The sequence below is a fragment of the Pteropus alecto genome, unplaced genomic scaffold (genome assembly GCF_000325575.1).
Source record: "Pteropus alecto unplaced genomic scaffold, ASM32557v1 scaffold131, whole genome shotgun sequence".
Classification (NCBI taxonomy): Eukaryota; Metazoa; Chordata; class Mammalia; order Chiroptera; family Pteropodidae; genus Pteropus; species Pteropus alecto.
Window position 1 is genome coordinate 20,338,652 of NW_006434709.1, and position 21,645 is coordinate 20,360,296.

Sequence of the window (21,645 nt, forward strand, 5' to 3'; positions counted from 1 at the left end):
GAAAACCTGAATGTGAGCATCTTCAGCATGTAGTTGGTATTTGGAACCATGAGAATGGGAGATTTCACTCAAGGAGAGTTGGTGGGGTAGACAAGTCAAGGTAGACTGTTGAGGAATACTAACCTTTGAAGTGCATATGGGGAAGGGAGAACCTAAGAATGAGACATGGAAATAATAGAAAAGTATAAGGATAATCAGGAGACAGTGATAGATAGTGTGGAAGGCTAAGAAAGAGTTTTAGAAGGAGGTAATGATCAATCGTTAAATGATTAAATATAGAAGAGAGATTTGGCTAGATACGGACTGAAAAATGTATATTTATAATCGGAATCTTTGAGGACCCTTGTGATACCTCTTTCAGCAAGTTGTGTGGAACGAGAATCCAGATAGTGGCAGGTTAAGAAGTGAATGTGGATTAAGAAGTAGAAGCATTGTGTGTTGACAGCTTTTAGAGAACCTTACAGTACTTGCCGTCCAGGCACTGAGTTTTCAAAATAAGTGAATGGAAACAAAAAAATAATTTTAAGCATATATAAAAGTATAAAGAATCAGAAAAGAACAGCCATCTTCATACAGCTAGTATTATCTAGTCATTGTTAATTCATCTCTGAAGGAAAAGGTTGACATAGGATGTCTTTAGCATTTTCACTGTGTCCTCCAGTTTTGTATCCTGATTTAACTTTTACTTTTTCAAAACTGAATAACGTGATATGTTTTCTGACTTTTTTTTATAGTCAGCTCCATATAAAACTGGGAGCAAAGGCACCAAAGCCCAAAGAGCAAGGCAATTGGGATTAGAAGGGGCAGCCAGGACATTACTCGAGAATCCAGGGGAGCTCAATCTGCTGTCTTACATTCAACCAAATGTAGAAGGTACCTGCTTTAAAGACATCAGCTTTGTTTCTTTTTTTAATTTGAAAAACTTATGTTAAAAAATTTGTTTCATTAGGTAATGACTGTACAATATAGCATATAAAGAATGAATAATTCTTACAAAGTAAATTCCGATATACCTCGTGCTTAGCCATTCAGCTTTCCTCTTTTGATGAAGTACCTCTTCTAGACTTTTGCCCGTTTTCTATTGTGTTGTTTATCTTTTTCTTATTAATTTATAAGCATTTTAAGATATTCTTTTTCAGTTATGTGGATTGTAAATCTTTGCCAGGAATAATTTTTTTTTCACTTTCTTTGTGCTGTCTTTTGGTAAATAGAAGGTCTTAGTTTTATTATAATTTATTAATCTTTTCAATGTATTAATCTTTATTTTGAAGATAATTGCTTTTTTTTCTTTTTAAAGAAATTCTTTCACATCCAAAGGTTATAAAAATTCTATATTGTCTTTTAAAACTTTTATCCTATTTCTAAAAATTTATTGCATTATAAAAGTCATATATACTTTAGAAAGAATTTCAACTGTTCTGACTCAAATAAAGTATAAAGTGATGTCCTAATTTCACACTTCTGCTCTGCAGGAGTAAAGTGTTTGTCTTTTTCTGAAAAGTATTTTCCTATCCTTTTGTGTATGTGCGTGCACAAGAGAGAGCGTGGAAGGGAGTAAGGCAGAGCTATTTCTAAGAAAAACCCCAGCAAGGTGATATCTGATACATGTCAAGATGCATTGGTTTTATTGTCAAAATGAGGGCCTGAGAATGAGAGCTTTTCAAATAAGATTGGCTTTTTTTCAAGAGCGTTCTGAGAGTATTTAATGGGGAGAGTGATGTTCTGGTAATTCCTACTCTCAATCTTGTTTCTGTTGGCCTTCTGTTGATTCTATAGGCTGGAAGACATAAGTGTCTGTAGGGGGCAGTATCTGATAACAAAATCCACAATATGTGCTAAACTGTAGAGAATCACAATATACCATAATCTGTTTTTGTTTTAAATAATTCAGCAAATGTGAATTTGCTATTAAAAAATTTGAGTATGTGTGTCTGTAAAAAATACATATGTCTGTTCATATACAAATAAGCACATCTTAACTGTTTTGGAAAGGTCAATAATGAAAATAAAAAGCAAATTAGTATTATTTGAATATAGAGATGGGTTGAAATGAATAAAATTCAAGTTTGTTTAATTTTTTAATGTGTATTTTTAGTTAGATTTTCAAATGGTTGCAACATGTAATGTTTTAATAGTAGCTGAGATTGTATAGCCGTGCATTAAGGGTGGCCACGGTGGGAACTATCTGTGTGCAGTCGTGGTATGTTTTATTAGAATCAAACGTTTTCAGAATGTTAGACACATAAAGGTTTATTGTTTATTGTAATTTTTCTCTTATAGTTGATTTCTTTTTCTTCTACTTCTTACCTCCTTGGGTACAAAGTTACCCTTAGTTAACACTCATACCGAGTTCCTACTGGACATGCTTGATAACCATATTTCTTTTTATTGTCATATATAGTGATACTCCTGGACTACATGATGGTGGATACTTGGTGATACTTCTGATAATGGGGATAGATCAAGGCCCAGAACAGTCATAGTAGTACTAACACACATGTCAGGATTGCTTGCTTTACTCCCCCTTTCTTTTACTCTAATCACAAAGATAAAGAATTATAATTCCAAACAAGCTAGATACTGCTTTTTAAAGTTTACTTGGAATGTTTTTTCCTTTTTTCAGTCCCCTCATCCTTTATGTTATTCATATACTCATGATCACCCTCAATTCTATTACTGTTTTTCTAAAGAAGTATTTTCATCATGCCCATCATTCCTTAAAGAAATGTTTAAGAAACCAGATATTTCAGTGGTCTTTTTTTACCCAGTAGAGGACTCATCTTACTTTCTTACTTGCCACCGGCCAACAAGTATTTGGTCTGAATAAAAGAGATATATATACTATGGTACAAATGGATTATAACATAGAAGATATAGAATTTCCCTGTGTAGTATACAAGGAGAGTAGCTGGTTGTTCTATTGTATATAAGAAGAAGTGGCCTTAGCGCAGATAATGTGAAAAGAAATGTTGGCCCTTCAATTTTTGTTATACTTGTAGAGGTTTGAAGAATCAACAGTTGGAAAGCTTTCACTACAAGGCAAGGGATATGATTTTCTGGTCTGTGGAACTTATTTTCCTGAGTTCACTTAGGTACTAAACTTTTGGAACTCCTATTATCTTTGGCTGCATTAAGCCCCAAAGATCAATTCTCTTTAATGAGAGAAAGTGCTTCTTCAAAACACACAAGACTCTTCCAGTCTTTTCACTCCATAGATGGACTAAGAAGGGAGTATGTAATGTGGATGAGCTTCCCAAATGACTGATAATTTCTACTACCCATTGAGAACCACTGCTCTATAGGTGGCCTGGGGCACCTCCCTAGCAGAGGTTTTTAAACTTTAATGAGTATCAGAATCATCTGTGATACTCTGTAAAACAATAAAATCCCATACTCTAGGCATTTATAGTTTTAACAAGTGTCTAGGGTGAATTTATATTCAGGTCCTTAGACTGTACTTTATAAAACATTGCTCTAGAGCTCTAGAATAATTTTAATTACATAAGGTTTACAAATTGTATTCTCCCAAAATGACTGGAGCTTTTCAAAGGCCTTTGTTATTATAGCAAAATCTATAATTTTCTCTTTATGTTCTCTTTTATTAATGTACATTTTCTTAATGTAGATTCTGTCTTTACTACTGACTTGTCACCATGATGCCCTCATTGAACTTAGTGTAATGATGCCGTGAGATGTTTCAGAACTCCAGGAATTTGTGGGTAGTGAATGGTTTTACTTAGATGAAGACTGATCTAGGGAGATAGCTAACATGAGAACAGACATTTATTGACTGCTTACTATATGCCACAGCTTTTCTAAGTCCTTTACATTGTCTGCTGCTTCTCAAAGGTAGTTTGTTCCTGAAAATTCCTTCTTAGAGAAATTCTCTTAAAATGTAAGCAATTCCTATTTTAGTGGCCAAATTTCTTTCTTTAAATTTCTTTAAAATAAATGTAATTACTTCAGGAGTTAAGGTTAGTTATCATAAAACCCAACAAGTCATTTTCTCTTTGTTAATTACTCCATGAGTCTGTCTTTCTCTTCTCTTTGTCTTTTATATCTAGTACTCATTAAAACTATACTCTCAGGAAAACATGCTTATGATACTCAGTACTATATTTGTGTAATTCAAGCTTTAATGCAAGAAAAAAAAAGCTATAATGGAAATAAAACAATAAAGACAAAAAAAATAAAAGCAATGCAACTGATATCTCTCAATATATAAGTTGATGTCATAGGAGCCATAATTTACAAGACTCACTGCTGTAAATTACCAAACCAAAAGCACTTGGAAGAACATAACATACCATTGATAGACAATTCAACTATGAAGATGAGTAACCACATAATGGCTTTTGTTTTGTGCTTATGAGACTTGAAAAATTCAGATGGGTCATTGAAAATGTGAATTAATGCCTCATAAGCCAAAATAACAATATGAATAAAATTACTTGGAGAATTTTTGTGACTGGAGTGAAATAGGATACCTTGGGATGTGACCCAATTAATACATATTTTCCATAACATACTTAATCTTTGTAAATACTTCATGAAGTAGGTACTTATTATTAGTTGACTTTTATAGGAAACTGAGGCACAGAGAGGTCAAGTAACTTGCCCAGAGTCACACATTTGATAAGTGGTGGAACCAGAGCTGCCTTTTTCACCTCTAGGTTATGTGGTATGTGGTGTTCTGATATTATTACTTTTGGAGATTTGTTTTGGTTGGGAGGAGAAGCTAGTTACTGCTATGATATTTTTTGACTTAATTTTGTCAATTTAAGGTTTTATTTTGATGGAATAAATTTATTGTGATTTAATTGTAGACTTTAAATCTAATCTGTAGTTCTTGCTTTTGTTTTCCCTTTTACTTAAAGGGCTTTCAGCACTCCAGGACATTGCAACAGGAGTGCAGCATATTTTAGCAGACATGATTGCTAAAGACAGAGACACACTTGACTTCGTTCGGAAATTGTGAGTTACTCTTTTATAGTTTTCTGCTTTGTGGACTCATGCTGTTAAGGGCGGCATGGTTAGTGCTAAGACCAGTGTTCATTAAAAATTTTATTTTCAGACTTTTTTTTTAAGTAGCAGAACTCTTTGTTCAAACAACAGAACCCTAATATATAAAACAGATAAAGTAAAATTGCTTTAATTGAATTCTGGGCAGGAAGCCTGGAACTCTGCCTGCTTGTCTTCCTTACACTGAAGCACCTCAATGGAGGGCTCTGAGGAACACAGTTTAAAAACCACTGCATTACACAATACATGCTAGAGAGAAATTAGAGTGGGTGGCATTGTTTTTTAAACATATTGCGATATAGGTACTTAATTTTATATTATCTTATTTCTGGTGTTTACCAGTGGTAGGCTAACTTGAGAATGTTTAATATCAGGTATGAATAAAAGTACTGACCTCAAAGTGAATTTTAACTGATGGAGAGCAGCTTATCCATGGTATCACAGTCCCAGTTTATAAGAGATTAAAACCCTTCGACCTAGACCCTACTTTGGTTTGTGGATTTAATGCCTCATTATAATAAGGTATTACTTTAAAATCTCATTTTTATATCCTCTGTCCTTCCTTTTTGGCTGTGAATCAGAAGAGAAGACAGTGTTTTGCCAAAGGTCTGCTCTCCCATTCTCTCCACATCTCTAGCAGTGTGAGCTGTGCAGAGGAGAGGAAAGGTGGATATGAATCAGTTGGCTACTATAGCTTGTCAGGGTGTTTGTTAATATAAGGTAGAGAACTTTTTTGTTTTCTCAGTGGTCCTAGCAGAATGAGTTAAAGTAGGAGAATTGCCTAGGTTTTTAAATGTGTTTTTATAAGTAATCATACTGTTGAAATTTCGTCTCCAGTTTTATACATTGTCATTTGGAAGCTGTCCTGACACATTTTACTTCTCTTCTTTTTAGCTTTTAATTGGTTCTGACTGGCTGACTCAGTGGTTAGAGAAGGATGATATCTAGACCAAAGTTATTGATTTGAATCTTTGTAGATAGTTTTGGCCTCTTGTATAACTGCAGATGGTATCTGAACTCATTGAGGCCTTTTATGGGAGACTTGGGTTGACACAAATAGATCTGTAGGACCTATGCTAGTTAGGCATCATTTAAAAAAATCTCATTTGGTAATGCCGTATCTTTTTTGCTAACCTTAATCCATATAACATATTTCTTTACTACATATATTAATAACTACTTTTTAAAAATATCTGTGTATTTGAACAGGTGCCAAAATAGATATATTTCTCTCCAGTCATCTCTAGCAAAAGTGTCCTCAAAAAAAGTAAATGAGAAAGATGTTGATAAATTTGTACTCTACCAGAATTTTTCATGCAACATAAGAAATATCCAACATCATCAGGTAAATAAGGAAACTGCTTCTGTATGCTGAAAGTAATAATAATAATAATAATAATAATAATAATAATAATAATAAATACTTTGTCTTTGCCTGCTTCCTTACTTACTAAGGAATTAAAGAATTTTAAATCAACTATTTTCTTTTTTTCTTTATATAAATTATTATAATGTTGTCGTATTCTTTCCATTTCACAAATGGGGAACTCAAGACCCGGAGAAGTTAGTAAGTGACACTAAGAATTATTAGCATAGCTGACAGTATATCACCTCAGGTACCTTGACTTTCTGACCATTGACCTTTCTTATTAGACTCTGCTTCCAAGTATGCTCAATTCTGGATCTTGTCCGTGTGAAATACAAATTAGAGATACTTGATTTAGAATAAAGTATGAGAGATCTCAGTTATAGAAATCATAGTCATTATACCTTAGTCTTTTAATTTCATTTTTCAGTTTACTAATTTTTTTCTAGTTGTAGTCATAGGCTATATCTACATTGTAGAATGTGGCTTTTAAATTATAAAGGGGGATAAAAGACATTACAAGCCAGAAATACAATACTGGCTTTTATATTAACCTATTAGCTGCTTTTACCAGTGTTCTTTAGTTCTTTGTATGGCTTCGAGTTCCATCTAGTGTTTTATCATTTCAGTCTGAAGGATTTCCTGTAACATTTCACATAGGGCAGGTCTAGTGACAAACTTCCTCAGTGTTTGTATATCTGGAAAATCTTAATTTTTCATTTTTTTAAAAAAAATTTTAACCAGTAAAATTCATAAAACTAAACTTTACTGTTTTAGTCATATTTAGTGTACAGTTCAGTAATGTTAAGTATATTCACACTGTTGTTCATTTTGCAGAACTTTTTCTTCTTGCAAGACTGAAACTCTATACCCATTAACCATCTCCTTTATTTTGGAAGGATAGATTTTCTGGATATGGAATTCTTTGTTGACTTCTTTTCTTTCAGTACTTTAAATATGTCATGCCACTGTCTTCTGGCCTCCAATGGTTTTGCGTAGATTCAGCTGTTAATCTTACTGAGCCCTTGCACGTGATGAGTTACATCTCTCACTTAATTCAAGATTCTATGGCTTTGGTTTTTGACAGTTTGATTATAATGTATCTACTTGTGAATCTCCTTGAGTTTATCTTTCTTGGAGTTCATTGTGATTCTTGGATGCATAGGTTGTTTTTCATCAAAACTGGGAAATTTTTTACCATTATTTCTTTACTCTTTCTGTTCATTTCTCCCCATCCTTGGGTCTTCTGTTATACATATGTCGCTTGATCATGTCCCACAGGTCTCTTAGGCTCTATTCTTTTTTTTCCTTCTCAGACTATAAAATGTCAATTGACCAGTGTTCAAGCTTGCTGATTCTTTCTTCTGCTTGTTCAAATTAGAAATTGAACCTCTCTAGTTAATTTTTCATATCAGTCATTGTACTTTTCAGCTCCAAATTTCTGTATGGTTCCTTTTTATATAATTTCCAACTCTTTATTGACATTCTGTAGTTGTTGAGACAGAGTTCTCCTGATTTCCTTTAGGTCTCTGTCTATGATTTCTTTAATCTGAGCATATTTAAGACAATTGATTTAAAGTTTGTCTAGTAAGGCCAGTGTTTGCTTCCTCAGGGATAGTTCCTATTTGTTTCTTTTTCTTCCAAGAATAAGTCATACATTATTGTTTCTTTGTATAACTTGTCATTTTTGTTAAAAACTGGACATTTTGAATATTATAAGTTGGCAACACTGAAAATCAGATTTGCCCCTCTTCCTAGTGTTTGTTGTCGTTGCTGTTTTGAGTTTTCATTGTTTGTTTAGTGATTTCCGAACTATTTTTGTAAAGTCTGTAATTCTTTGTTGTGTGTGGCCACTGAAGCTTCTGTTCCTTTAACTTAGTGAACATTTCATTATTTGACAGCGATTTCCTTAAATGCTTGGAGCCAAAACAAAAAACAAACTCACCTAGTCCTTGCATATGGGCTCCGTGTTGGGGCATTCCAATGCTTAGCGAGGCAGTTTAAAACTCTGCTGTAGCCTACACTTCCTCTTTGCATGGAGCTCGAAGGGCAGTCAGAGGTGAAAGCTCAAGGTCTTCTCAAGTGTTTTCAGAGCATATGTTTAGTTCTGAGCATGCACATGTCCTCCTAGATTCCCTCATATACATAGGAACTTTTAAAATCTTCTTTTGCCTCAAGTATCTCGTTTCCCAGCCTTTTCCTTCCCAGTTTTTTTGGTCTGTTATGTTGCCCTCACTGTAATTCCTTGTCACTGACTTTTATTCCTTACTCCTTGAGACTGCAGCTAATACATTTGCCTTTAAATGCTTTCAGCAAAAGTGTTTCCTGCTACCCAGGAAGCTGCTTCTGTCCCAGGGAAGCTCTGACACAGGCAAAACAGGTGAGCCCTTGAGCCAATTCCTCAGGGAGCTGCCATGTAGATCGAAAAATACAATCACGAATTTTTAAGAATAAATACCTTATTGCTTTCTCTGGTATTAGCAACTTACACAAGAAATATAAGCTCTTATCTTCATAGCCACTGCCAGGATAGAGAGCAGGGCATAGTAAGTGAGTAAGTTAAAAGTACTTTTAACCAAAAATTTGCAGCTTCTTTCTCCTTTAGAGTTCTTCTGGTTGTTGTAAGTTTTTGATTAGATTCAAGTGTTTTGAAAAAGTTGATTCTGACAATTTTTGCTAATTTGTTACTTTTGAAGAGGGATGGAATTTTGGAGTTCCCTACTCCACTATTTTGGTAATTTCACACCTAACCGCATCTTTAAAGTGTGATATGTATCCCCCTTGTTATATTCCAAAACCAGAATGTGCTTTTAACATTATAAAGTGTCCTTTATCTTATTTAATGCTTTTTTAACTTGGCGTCTATTTTGGTATCGATTGCAGCTTGTGTTTTCTTAATCTATATTGATTACACCCTTGCCTTAATCAGCCCTGCATCTATATATGAAATGCTTGCCCTTAATCCTTTTGCCAAAGCTTTCCAGCCTTCTTTTAGATGAATGAAACTTATATTCTAGTCTCCTGTGGAGTTGGCAAATTTTTTTTGTAAAGAACTAGAGTGTAAATGTTTTAGATTTTGTAAGCCAGGTAACTTTTGCTGCAACCACATAACTGCCTTAGTACCATGAAAGCAGTCAGTCATCGATAATACATACACTAATGAGTGTGATTGTGTTTTAATAAATTATTTTGTACAAAAACAGACTAGATTTGGCCGATAAGCCCTAATTGGCTGACCCTTGCCCTTGTATGCTTCTCAAGAAGTTTATATGTGTACAATATTTTTTGAGTTCTGATGCATTCACGCTTGTGTCCTATGACCTTGATACTTAAAGGACAAGACAGCTTTGCTCAGTATAATATTCTTTTTTTCTTTTTAAAGATTATCACTGCTAACATGTTTATTTTCTTCTTGTCATATTCCTTCCATAAAGCACATTTAACTACCCCTTCTTTCCTTAATAAGGTTTCTTAAATGTATTGCTCTTCCATTGCCTGCTTTGTATATTGTTTTTGAGATACCTGATTCCAGTCTGATTCTCTGTCTCCTAGAAATGCTGAAGATGTGGGTATTGTGTGGTTTTATTTATTTTCTTTATTGATTTTATGGGTGGATGAGGAGAATTGGTATCAGGAGACCATTAGTGTTCTCTGAACCTGGAACCATTTTTTAAATTTATTTTTTTTCTCCTATCTGCACTTTACTATTATAAGGAGAGGATAATGAAAAAGACTAGAATGTGTTACCTTTTATGTGATATTTAAATTCATCGTTAAAAATGTGATTTTTTAAACTTATGATGGTACAGACATGAAGAGAGTGTGTGTGTGTGTATGCGTTTGGTGTAACATAACATGAAGAGCCCACTTATTCCACAAATATTTCTCGAACACTTATTATATATTGTCATCTATATATAGATGATATTGTCTCTGCTCTTGAAGATTTGAAATGTTTTGCTGTTATATCTAAAGTTGTCAGTTTTACTTTTGAGCATAGTGTATTTATTACATCAGGTGAAGTGAATACTTTTGATAATTTGAAAAAATGTTAGAAGAGTGAAAATTTACTTGCCTAGTTATAGTTTACTGAAAGAGCCTAATGAAAAAGACTTTTTAACAAAACCAATGGCTAAGTATACTAAAATTACTTTTGCAGGATTTTGTTGTCATATTTTGTCTCCCTTTCTGTTGATTTAATTTCATTGCAACTTTAGAAAAAATGTGAATACTCTCATTCTATTAAAACCTAGCAATTTACAATAGCCAAGATATGGAAGCAACCTAAATGCCCATCAACAGACAATTGGGTAAAGAAGTTATGGTTGATATATACAATGGAATATTACTCAGCCATTAAAAAAATGAAATCCTGCCATTTGCAATAACATGGATGGACCTAGAGGTTATTATGCTGAGTGAAATAAGTCAGACAGAGAAAGATAAATACCATATAATTTCACTTATATGTAGAATCTAAGGAACAAAAAGGACAAACTCACAAATATAGACAATTTAGTGATGGACAGAGGGGAGGGGACATTGGGGGACTGGGAGAATGAGGTAAAGGGTTAAAGAAGTACAAATTAGTAGTGGTCAAGATAGTGGTCATGGGGATGGGGAGCACAACATAGGGAATGCAGTTAGCATTAATATATTGGCCAGGTGGAAAACCAGAGGAGAGAAGGTGCAATGAGGAGGATTGTTTTATAAACTATAAATGTCCAAACAATGTGCTGTATACTTGAAACTAATAAAATTTTTAAAAAATCTAAAAAAACAAAACACCTAGCTTTTCTAATATCTGCTTGAAAATATTTTGGTCTCTGCATTTTAACTAGTGTGCTTAGTACTTGTGGCCTTCTGAGTTAGTATGTGGTTGAATTTAAGTTTATGATTGACACAGGCTTCTAGGTGTGATAGTACTCAGACCTGAAAAAGTAGAACATTCTAGGAGTGTTCATTCTGAAAAAATAGCCCTGTGTTTTAAGAAATTCCTGGTTATTTTGGCAGCCAGAATGATGATATGCTAGCTTATGGAGATAGCTTCCCAGTGCCTATGGTGCTGAGGCCTCATGTCCTCAACTCTGAATCCTGCTTTTCAGCTTTAGCAAAGGTAGCCCCAGGATACAGCACCCAAGACTACAGAAGTGAAGGAACATGATGAAAGACAGTGGTAAAGGAACAATAGTACCTGGAACTCCTTCTCCAAATACTGTGGGAATAGCTGTTTTAGCTGTCTACAAAATTGATTCTTCCAGCTGCATCTTTTTTCCCTTCAAATTGGCCCTTAGTTTGCTCCTTTCCACCATATGAATTTGTAACTTGGCCTTCACATTCTCTCATGAGGCTTTATATTCCTTTTCTTTTTTGCAGCTTTCACTCATGTTACACTTCCTGTGTCTTTTCTACTACCTATTTCTCATTCAATTTCAATGTCATTTCCAGGAATTCTGTTTTATCCCTCTACTCACTTTCAGCTGTAGTTTCTGACCCAAGTTCTGTTATTTCTGTTACTACTTCCTTCCTTCTGTACTACAGGCCCTCTTGTGTCAGGACTTTTTGTGAGTTTGTCCTTTGAATTTATTAGGTATGGTCAAAAAGATTAAAAAAACCCCCAATAATGTATTTTGATCTAGTAATGTGCTATTGATATAAAGAGAATGAAATAACTCTTCCTCCCATATTGTTGTACTCTTCATGAATGCATTTATTACAGATAAGTTCTCATATTTAGAATTTTATTTACTATTTATTGCTTCTTTCAGTATGTCTAATATTGAAGGCCTGTTCAGCCCAAACTAAAGTTTATTTTGTATTAAAAATTTATTTTTAAGTGATTATTTCAGCCAATTTCATCTTAGAAATTTATCAAATTAAACTTCGAGGAATTGTTCTGTATTTAACATTTTACTTTAGCTTAATTTTCTTAAAATGGCTTTAAAATTTATGGAAATTAAAGTTACAAAAGGATTTATGCTTTTCCTTTTATACTTTTTCATATAAATGTTGAGAATTTTTTATAGTAGAATCATTTTTTGGTAACTATTAAGTTAAATTATTTTTAGCTTGTTTCACAACATATAGGAAGTCTAAGTTTTTGTTAGACATTGTCATTGAAGTATGCTAAAATTGTTAAAATATCAGTCTATGTCCTGTAAGGGGAGAATTTAATTTATTGAGCCCCTAGTTATTAAAATTTATTGATGGAAGGCCATTATGAATTATTGAAAACTATGAATATATATTAAAGCAATGCTGTTTCTTTAATTTTTAGTATATCAAATATATATATAGTTAGTTATGAACTAGACTAGAAAATATTAAATAGGGGCTCTTGGTGAATTTGATTAAATTATTAGGTTGACTTCTGATTATAATAGAACATCTCAATATTTGGTATTATAGTATTTTAACAAAGGAGTGTATTTTGTAACAGCTTTGTTGAAATACAATTCATACATCATAATTCACTCTTTTGTACTGTACAGTTAAATAGTTTTAGTATATTCACAGAGCTGTATAACCATTACCACAATCATTTTTAGAATGTTTTCATTACCCCAATAAGAAACCATGTACCCATTTGCAACTCCCTGCCATTTCCCTGCAAAATCCCCCTCACCCCAAGCTCTAGGCAGTGAACTTTCTGTGTGTATAGATTTGTCTATTCTAGATATTTTCATTTAAAAGAATCATACAATTTGTGGTCTTTTTGCATCTGGATTCTTTCACGTAGAATAATGTTTACAAAGTTCATCCATGTCATAATATGTATCAGATCTCCATTCCTTTTTATTCCCAAATAATATTTTATTATATGCATATAATATATTTTATTGATTCATTCATCAGTTGATGAACATTTGGGTTGTTTCTACTTTTTTGGCAATTATGAATAATCACTACGTTTTCACGTGGACATGTTTGCATTTCTTTTGGGTATATACATAGTAGAATTGCTAGGTTAAATGATAACTCTGTGTTTACTCTTTTGAGGAACTGCCATATTGTTTTGCAAAGTGTCTATCTACACCATTTTACATTTCTACCATCAGTTTATGAGGGTTCCGATTCTCTATATCTTTACCAATATTTATCCATCTTTTAGATTATAGCAATCTTAATGAGTATGAGGGATTTCTCATTACGGTTTTGATTTGCATTTCTCTAGTGACTAAAAATGTTGAGCATCTTTTCTACTTATTGAATATTTCTGTATCATTTTAAAAAAAAGTCTCTAGATATTTTGCACATTTTTAATTAGATTGTATCTTTTTATTGTTGAATTAGAAAGAGTTATTTATATGTTCCAGATATAAGTGATATGTGATTTACAAAACTTTTGCCATATAATGTTTTCTTTTCACTTTCTTGATGTATCCTTTAAGGTACAAAAAATTATAATTTTGATGAAGTCCAATCTGTTTTTTTCTTTTGTTGTGTATGCTCATGGTGTTATATCTAAGGACTTAAGGTCATGAAGATTTTCTCTTATATTTTCTTCTAAGAGTTTTTTTATAGCTTTAGTTCTTATGTTAAAGGATATGGTCAATTTAAAGTTAATTTTTCTATACGATGTGAGGGAGGGTTACAACTTTATTCTTTTGTATGTGGCTATTCAGTTGTCCCAGCATCACTTTTGAAAAGACTGTATTTTCCCCATTGAATTGTCTTGGCATCGTTGTCGAAAATCAATTCACCATAGATGTATGGATTTGTTTCTGGACTCTCAATTCTGTTCCATTGATCTATAGGTCTATTCTTATGCCAGTACCACACTGTCTTGATTACTGTAACTTTGTAGTAAGTTTTGAAACTTAAGAATTTTATTCCTTTTGATGCTATGGTAAATAGAATTTTTAAAGAATTTTTATTGCTAGTGTGTAGAAATTGATTATCCTGAAACCCTGCTGAGCTCTTTATATATGTAAAATCAAACTCTCTGAAACTAGGGATAGTTTTACTTTTCTTTTTTAATCTACATGCCTTTTATTTCTTTTCTTTTTAAATTTAAGCCAAATTTCCCTGTCTCGAACCTCCATTACAGTGTTGAATAGAAGTGGCAAGAGGAGACACCCTTGTGATCTTAGCTGGAAAGCATCTGGTCTTTCACCATTAAATATGATGTTATCTGTGGGGTTTTTGTATGTGCCCTTTTATCACATTGGCAAAGTTGCCTTCTATTTGTATTTTGTTGAGTGTTTTCATCATGAATGACTGCTGGATTTTGTCACTCTTTCTGCATTTATTGAGATGATCATGCAATTTTGTTTTTTATCGGTATGATGTATTATGAGAATTGATTTTTTTTTTTTAATGTCAAACCAACTACATATTCCTGGAATAAATTCCTCTTGATCCTGTTATATAATCCTTTTTATAAGTTTCTGAGTTTAGTTTACTTATATTTCCTTGAGGACCATTATATCTATATTCAGAAAATATGGTGGTTTCTATTTTTTTCTTGTGATGTCCTTTTTATCTGTTGGTATCAGAGTAAATAGAAAGAATTAAGAAGGGTCCCCCCCCGCATTGTATTTTTTTGGAAGAGTTTGTGAAAAATTGGTATTCTTTAAATGTTTTGTAGAATTCAGCAGTGAAGCTACCTAGCCCTGGACATTTCCTTGTGGGAAAGTTTTAAATTGCTAATTCATCCTTTTGTTGTAGATTCTTTTAGATTTTCTACTTCTATTTGATTCTGTTTTGGCAATTTACGTCTTTTTAGGAATTTGTCCATTTTATTTAAGTGATCTAATTTGGCATACAGTTGTTCATAGTATACTCTTACGATCCTTTTTATTTTTGTAGCATCCATGGTAATGGCCTTTCTTTCATTCTTGATTTTGGTAATTAGAATATTTCTCCTTTTTCTCTTGGTTAGTCTAGTGAAAGGTATGTCAATTTTATTGGTGCTTTCAAAGAACCAACTTTTGATTTTGCCGATATTTTCCGTTGTCTATTTTTGTTAATTTTTCACTTATTTTTATTATTTCCTTCATTCTGCTTGCTTTAGGTTTGTTTGCTCTTTTGTAAGGAGTGTTTTTAATGTATTTTAAAATAAGTGCTCTTTTAATATATTAATTAAGAGTATAATCAGGCTGATCCGAGTTTAAATTCTTCCTTTTCTACTTGTTAGCTTTATGATTTGGGACAACTTGGTCTTGGAAAATTATATAAAATAAAGACGATAATTCATACATCATTGGTGGCCTTAAAGATTAAACAAGATAGCATATTTAAAGTACTTAGATGGGCTTGACATTTAGTAAGTGTTATTTATCTTCATTTCTTTTCACAAATATAAAAAGTATATCCTTCTATCTCCAGATGATCATTAATTTTCAATTAGTAGAATCTGAACTGAAATTTTGATCATTAGATCACCAGAGTCTCTTCCAGTGAATGTCATAGGCTTTGTATTTGCATTTTATTTTTTAAAAACTTGAAAATAAGAAATGATTATTCTTTAATATATTTTTGGCAAATAAATAATTGATATAGGTCTGGATAATCACCTGATTTGTTTTAGAAATGTCGACTGCTTAAATTGATCATTTATATATTTTATGTATCATCAGTTTTTGCCATATATGTTTGCACTCAGATTCTGGCAATTAATCGTGGAGAAAATTTGAAGGTACTGACGGTCAAGGTCAACATTCCTGATGGAGTTAAAAATGAATTCTGTAGGTGGTGCATCCAAAACAGGTCTGTTTATAGATTTTTATAGAATTTCTTTTGTTTCTAAAATACCATACTGAGATCTATATGTGCTGATATGGAAAGATGTCCATTGTGTAAAAAAACAAACTAACAATGACGGACCATGGATATAGTGTCTTTTTTATATATTTAAAAAATAAATATATATATATATTTAAGTAGGAAATAACTGATAGGGTAGGGTATATAAGAATTGCTAGTAGTGGTTCTCTCTGGAGAGAGGGACTTTTACGTTAATAAATTTCTGTATGATTTGAATCTTCTATAAAGAGCAGGTTTTCTCTTGTGAAAAAATGAATTAAATATATACTGTATAAAACATATCTAAAATGCGTTATTAAGGATAATTGAAACAACTTAATTTATTGGATATTACAATTTCAGCCCCTAAACATATTCTGTGTAGTTTACCTAAAATATTTTATACATTAAAGATGATTGAAATAAACATTAAATTTATTATATATTTCAGAGAAATTTTCAAACTTATGTAACTTTTTATTATCTATTTTCATTTATCAAGGGAACCTTTAAAAATAGTACCACATGTTTGTATGACACTTTTAACTTAATAGTTATGACTTTTCAGCATGTATTTTTTTCCTCACGACAATTTATTTGGTTAGTAGAGCAGATTTGTAGCTGCCAATTGATGAATAAGAAAACCGATGCAAAGAGGTAAAGTGTTAGAAGACGTAGATTTTGTATGTGCTAATCACTGACTAGGTCTGTGTTACCTTTGGTTAGATTGCTAGGAATGCTTTTTGAAGAGCCGGATGAATTGTTCTTAGAGAAGAACAAGTTATGTGTATTTTGGGAATTAGCTCTCTTATCCAACATAGTTCTGCATTAATTCATTGGAAGCTAGTTTGCCAAAAGCCAATTCCATGAAGGGTCAACTTGCTGAATGATGAAATGATAAACCAAGAACCTATCAAGTAAAGCAACCATCTAAATGTTAATCAGTAGGTTAATTGCTTAAACCAGTTATGTTATTTTCATACAATGGAATTCTGTGTAGCCATTTTGAAAAAGTTGAGATAGAGTTAAAGTTGAGATACAAACATGTCATTTTAGATTAAAAACAATTTATAATTAGTATTTACAGTATGATTTTAGTAAAGGCAAAAAAAATCTATGTATGTGTAGGAAAATGTTTGAAAAGGTATAGTGTACTCTTCAGCTCTGGTGTGAGATTTTAATTTTCTCTTATATGCTTTTCCATGTAGTTGTCATTTTCAAAATGAATGCTTATTTCCTTTATACATAAGTAAATTCCATTAAAATAAAAAGGAAATAAATACCTAGAAGAAATCCTAGATTTAAAAAATTATATTACGAAATTAGATAATTTTAATTTAAGATATAATGAAACTTTAAAATAGTTTCATAAGAACAAAATCCTAAGAAGTGGTTATATCTGAGTTCGAATTCAAGTTACATTACTCCTGTCTCACACTGTGACTGTGAGCATGTTACTTAATTTCTTTGTCAGTTTCATTATCTTTTAAAATGGTGAGTAATATCTTTCTCACAGATTTGAGAGCATTAAATGGTATTTCATGTAATTGTGTGGCCTTCAGTGGTATCTATAATTACAGAATGGTGGGATTATTATGCTAATTTTTTTTAGAAATGTTTTTTATAAATAGATCACAGTAAATTGGGGACAACTAGCTTATTTTTCTATGAATATTTATAGTACTTAATATCAGAATCTGTCTTAAGTGGTTAAGTATTAGTTGTGCTTTTAATCTATTATCTTTATGCCAAGTAAATGTCAAATAATGTTTTTTCTTGTAGTGATTTAGTTGCTTTTCCTTGGCTTATCTTTTATTTTATTCAGTTCTACTCCAATTGAATAATTAGTAATAATATTTAACCTATACTCTTATACTTTATATCACAATGGTATAGTGATGTAATTTTCAGTCATGTTCTAGAAGTTTCTCTTCATATAGATAATTGAAGAAACACTTCTATGGGAACTAAACTGAACCAAAAGCTAGTTAAAATACTTCTTTGGGAACTAAAGAACCATTCTCAAAAAATGTTTTTTCTTTTCTTTTAAACACATTTGAATGATTTAAGATGTTTTCTTGAATCTTTCCTCCTCCTCCTCTTCCTCCTCCCCGTCTTCCTTCGCCCCCCACCCCGCTCCTCTTTTCTTTGTTTCTACTTCTCCCACCTTCCACCTCTCCCATGTAATTATCCATTCAGGTTATGTGCTAGATGTTGGGGATCCAGCTGTAAACCTGATAAATATACTCTCTTTGGTGACAATGTAGCATAATGAAGAAGATACTGAGCAAATGGTTAGGAGTGAGCTGAGGTTACAAAGAAGAAGTGCAGTGTGTCCCAGGAGTTTGTTATTGGCATCCTTAATGTATCTGGGCTGGATGCCTACATTGGTCAGAGACAAGAGAGGGAGAGGAAGCAACAAGAAGTCAAGACTGAGGCACAGGCCAGATTATACTTAGCTTTCTTAGGCATGCTATGGATTTTGTTCTTTATCTTTAGGTTGATGGGAAGCCAATAAAAGATTTAAACAGAGGAGTGGAGTAATCAGTTTGTATTTTAAGAAGAGCACTCTGGCTGCAGTATAGAGAACTGTTTGGAAGGACCAAGAGTAGATGTAGGGGCAAAAGATGACGGTGACTTGGACTAGGTGGTAGCAATAGGAAATAGGTCAGCTATGAAAGGTGAAATTGAGGCATCCTCAAGTATAAAATAGACTGTTTAAGGGAGGGGAGCAAGGAGAGGGAGCTGAGCAGTCATACCAAAGGAGGATCTTGAGTTTAAGGAAGACTATTGGGGCTTCCTGAGAGACTGGGTAGGTAATATCAAAGATTCGTTTTTTTCCTATAAGCAATGGGGAAACGTTGGTTTGGCCTTAAAGGGAATGATCCCAGTAGACATCAAATACATACACTAAAAAAAAAAAAAAAAAAAAATCACTTCATTAGGGTCTTCTTACCTCAAAGGACTGTCTTCCTAGCATATTGTCCCATGACCATGTTCTCTTTTCCAACTAGCCAAGCTCCATAGCATTGGTGTATAAGACTCTTAATGATGTGGTCAGTGCCTTATTTTCTAGTTTATCTACCCAAACCACCCCTGCCATATTATGCCCTAGCATACTAATCTACTTACAGTTTTGAACTTACTGTTCTCTTTCATGCCAGTAAATTTTTACATATACTACAGTTTTTTCCCAGAATGCTTTTATTCCTTTGTTTAATTTAATTATTTAAACCACAATTTATTTTTAAAAATCCATTTCAGGTGTTTCTTTTGGGAAGTCTTTCTTGACATTAGGTTCCCCATATTAATAAAAAAAAAATAACAACAACAATACGTGTCCGATTCATATCCTACTCCTCCCTACTTCTCATGCCCTCAGGTAAAGGTGACAGTAGAAAGTAACAGGCATTTGGATAGAAGGAAGGATATATGTCCTGCCTAAAAGCATTCTCATTCAAATTAAAAGACAAACAAAACTCTATTCTCCTCAATACCCCTTTGTGGAAGGGATTCAGTTAGTTGCAATTAAGTAACTTTTGGTGTATCACATTATAAATGTTTAATGTTCATTGAAATTTTCTTGCTGAGGTAAGGGAGATGAGAGAATTCCTAGGTCTATTAATAGTTAATTAGAAGCCATTAATACCTAATTATTCAAGAGCCGTTGAAGGGCAAGGGCAGAGATACTGTAAATGGATGAAAACACAGAAGGTTAGGGCTGAATTAATTTGTTATTATAGCTTGCATTTTCTCTTACTGTTCTTTGTCCAGTGTCCACTAACAGTCTGTTCTCTGCCATTTATATTCATCAGCATATGTTCATGTATGCAGATATACTTGGTAGAGCAGTACAGTCTGAGCAGTGGTGTAAGTTTTACTCAAGAGTAACAAAAGACAAGGGGGAAAACAAGAGTTTTTCCTTTGCTCAATCTACTTTAACTCTCAGAAAGAAATAAAGAAATGGGAAAAGAAGGATACAGTGTTTGTCTTGGCTCTGGCTGCCATAACAAAATACCATAGGCCAGGTGGCTTAAATAAAAGAAATTTCTTTTCTCACAGTTCTGGAGGCTGTGAAGTCCAAGATCCAGGTACAGGCTGATTTGGGTTTTGATGAGGGCCCTCTTCTTGGCTTGCGGACAGCTGCCTTCCCACTATGTTCTCACTTGGTAGGGAGAGGGAAAGACCTTTCTGATCTCTCTTCTTATAATGGCACTAATCCCATCATGAGGGGCCTACCCTCAAGACCTCATCTAAACCGAATTATGTCCCAAAAGCCTGTCTCCAAATACCATCCCATTGGGGGATAGGTCTTAAACATGTGAATTTGGGGGGGACACAGTTTAGTCCATAGCAGTGTTTTAGTAATTTTTGGTAATTTTCTTATATCTTAAGATTTTGACTATTATTAATAAGGTTTTGGAGACTCTTCCTCAAAATAGGAAAGTTTCCCTTAAGTTTTTTGTTTGACCATGGTTACTAGGTTTTTAAAAATAAGAACTCCAGATGTCGTAGTTAATAATTTCCAGACATCACAGTCTCTCCTTACAAGTTATGATATTTGGGCTTCAATAAAGTTTCTCCCCCTTTTCAGTTCCATTTCCGCTCCCCTCTTCCAGGAGCTCTTTCCTGGTCTCATTATTAATTAGTACATTAGTTTTTCTTTTCTTTTTTGCAGGTGGAGACCACGTGGCTTTGCAAGGCCAGAGTTAATGAAGATCTTAAACAAGTCACTGGATGATTCCTTTAAACGCCTTATTTATCCTCTCCTCTGTAGAGAGTTAAGGTATGCATCTTGTCTAATTTTGTATACCATTCATTATTATGTGTGGTAATAGGCCTATTAAAACAAAGCATGTAGTAAATATTTGTTGATCTATTAACCAGTACAAAGAACTGAGTCACAATCACAGTTTTAAATTTAAGCCTAAATTTCAATTTGTAGAGGCATTCACATGCATAGATCACAAAACATAGTTCTTAATTATGATATACTTTTCAAATCTTGACCACTTAATGTGTACCCCTTCCAGTTCTGTAATACTCATCTTGCAGTTTGACAACCAAGCTAAACAAATGGTTTTATTGATGAGAGTTGGCTTGGGAGAAACAAACTAAGAACTTAATGGAGAAGTTAGTTGGAAGCAGTTTTTAGAGGTAGGAGAGCCAAAAAAAGCATAAGGAAACCAGTGGAGCACATGATGAATTTATTACTATGAAGAGAAAAAGCTAATGTTTTTCACCCTAAATGGGAGTTGTTGGATGAGTAATTATCAGCAGTGATGAGCAGATATTAAGAGATTATTAAAGTGATCATGTAGATGGACTAGCAGAAGGACTAATTACAAAGGGCAGCAAAAGAGGTGAGGTTCAGAGTTGTTTTTAGGGGAAGAGCTGGAAAGAAAAGTAATGTCAGGAAGCAAAAACGCTCTTTTCTTCTTCTCTGTAGCCTTTGTGTTGGTAGGCAATTTTTAGAAATCAGCCATTTCTTTATCTATTTCTTCCTATGT

At 33.1% G+C, this 21,645-nt stretch overlaps 1 protein-coding gene across 2 annotated transcripts in view; it reads left to right on the forward strand.

Annotated features, from left to right (window-relative positions):
* Positions 1 to 21,645, forward strand: part of SRBD1 (S1 RNA binding domain 1) — a 185,224-nt gene that overhangs the window by 24,742 nt on the left and 138,837 nt on the right. For both annotated transcript variants that reach the window (XM_006909626.3, XM_015587611.2), the window contains exons 7-11: positions 735 to 873; positions 4,878 to 4,974; positions 6,232 to 6,367; positions 15,996 to 16,099; positions 20,814 to 20,921. In XM_006909626.3, coding sequence (XP_006909688.1) covers positions 735 to 873; positions 4,878 to 4,974; positions 6,232 to 6,367; positions 15,996 to 16,099; positions 20,814 to 20,921 — 584 coding nt within the window. The remainder of the gene's footprint in view (positions 1 to 734; positions 874 to 4,877; positions 4,975 to 6,231; positions 6,368 to 15,995; positions 16,100 to 20,813; positions 20,922 to 21,645) is intronic.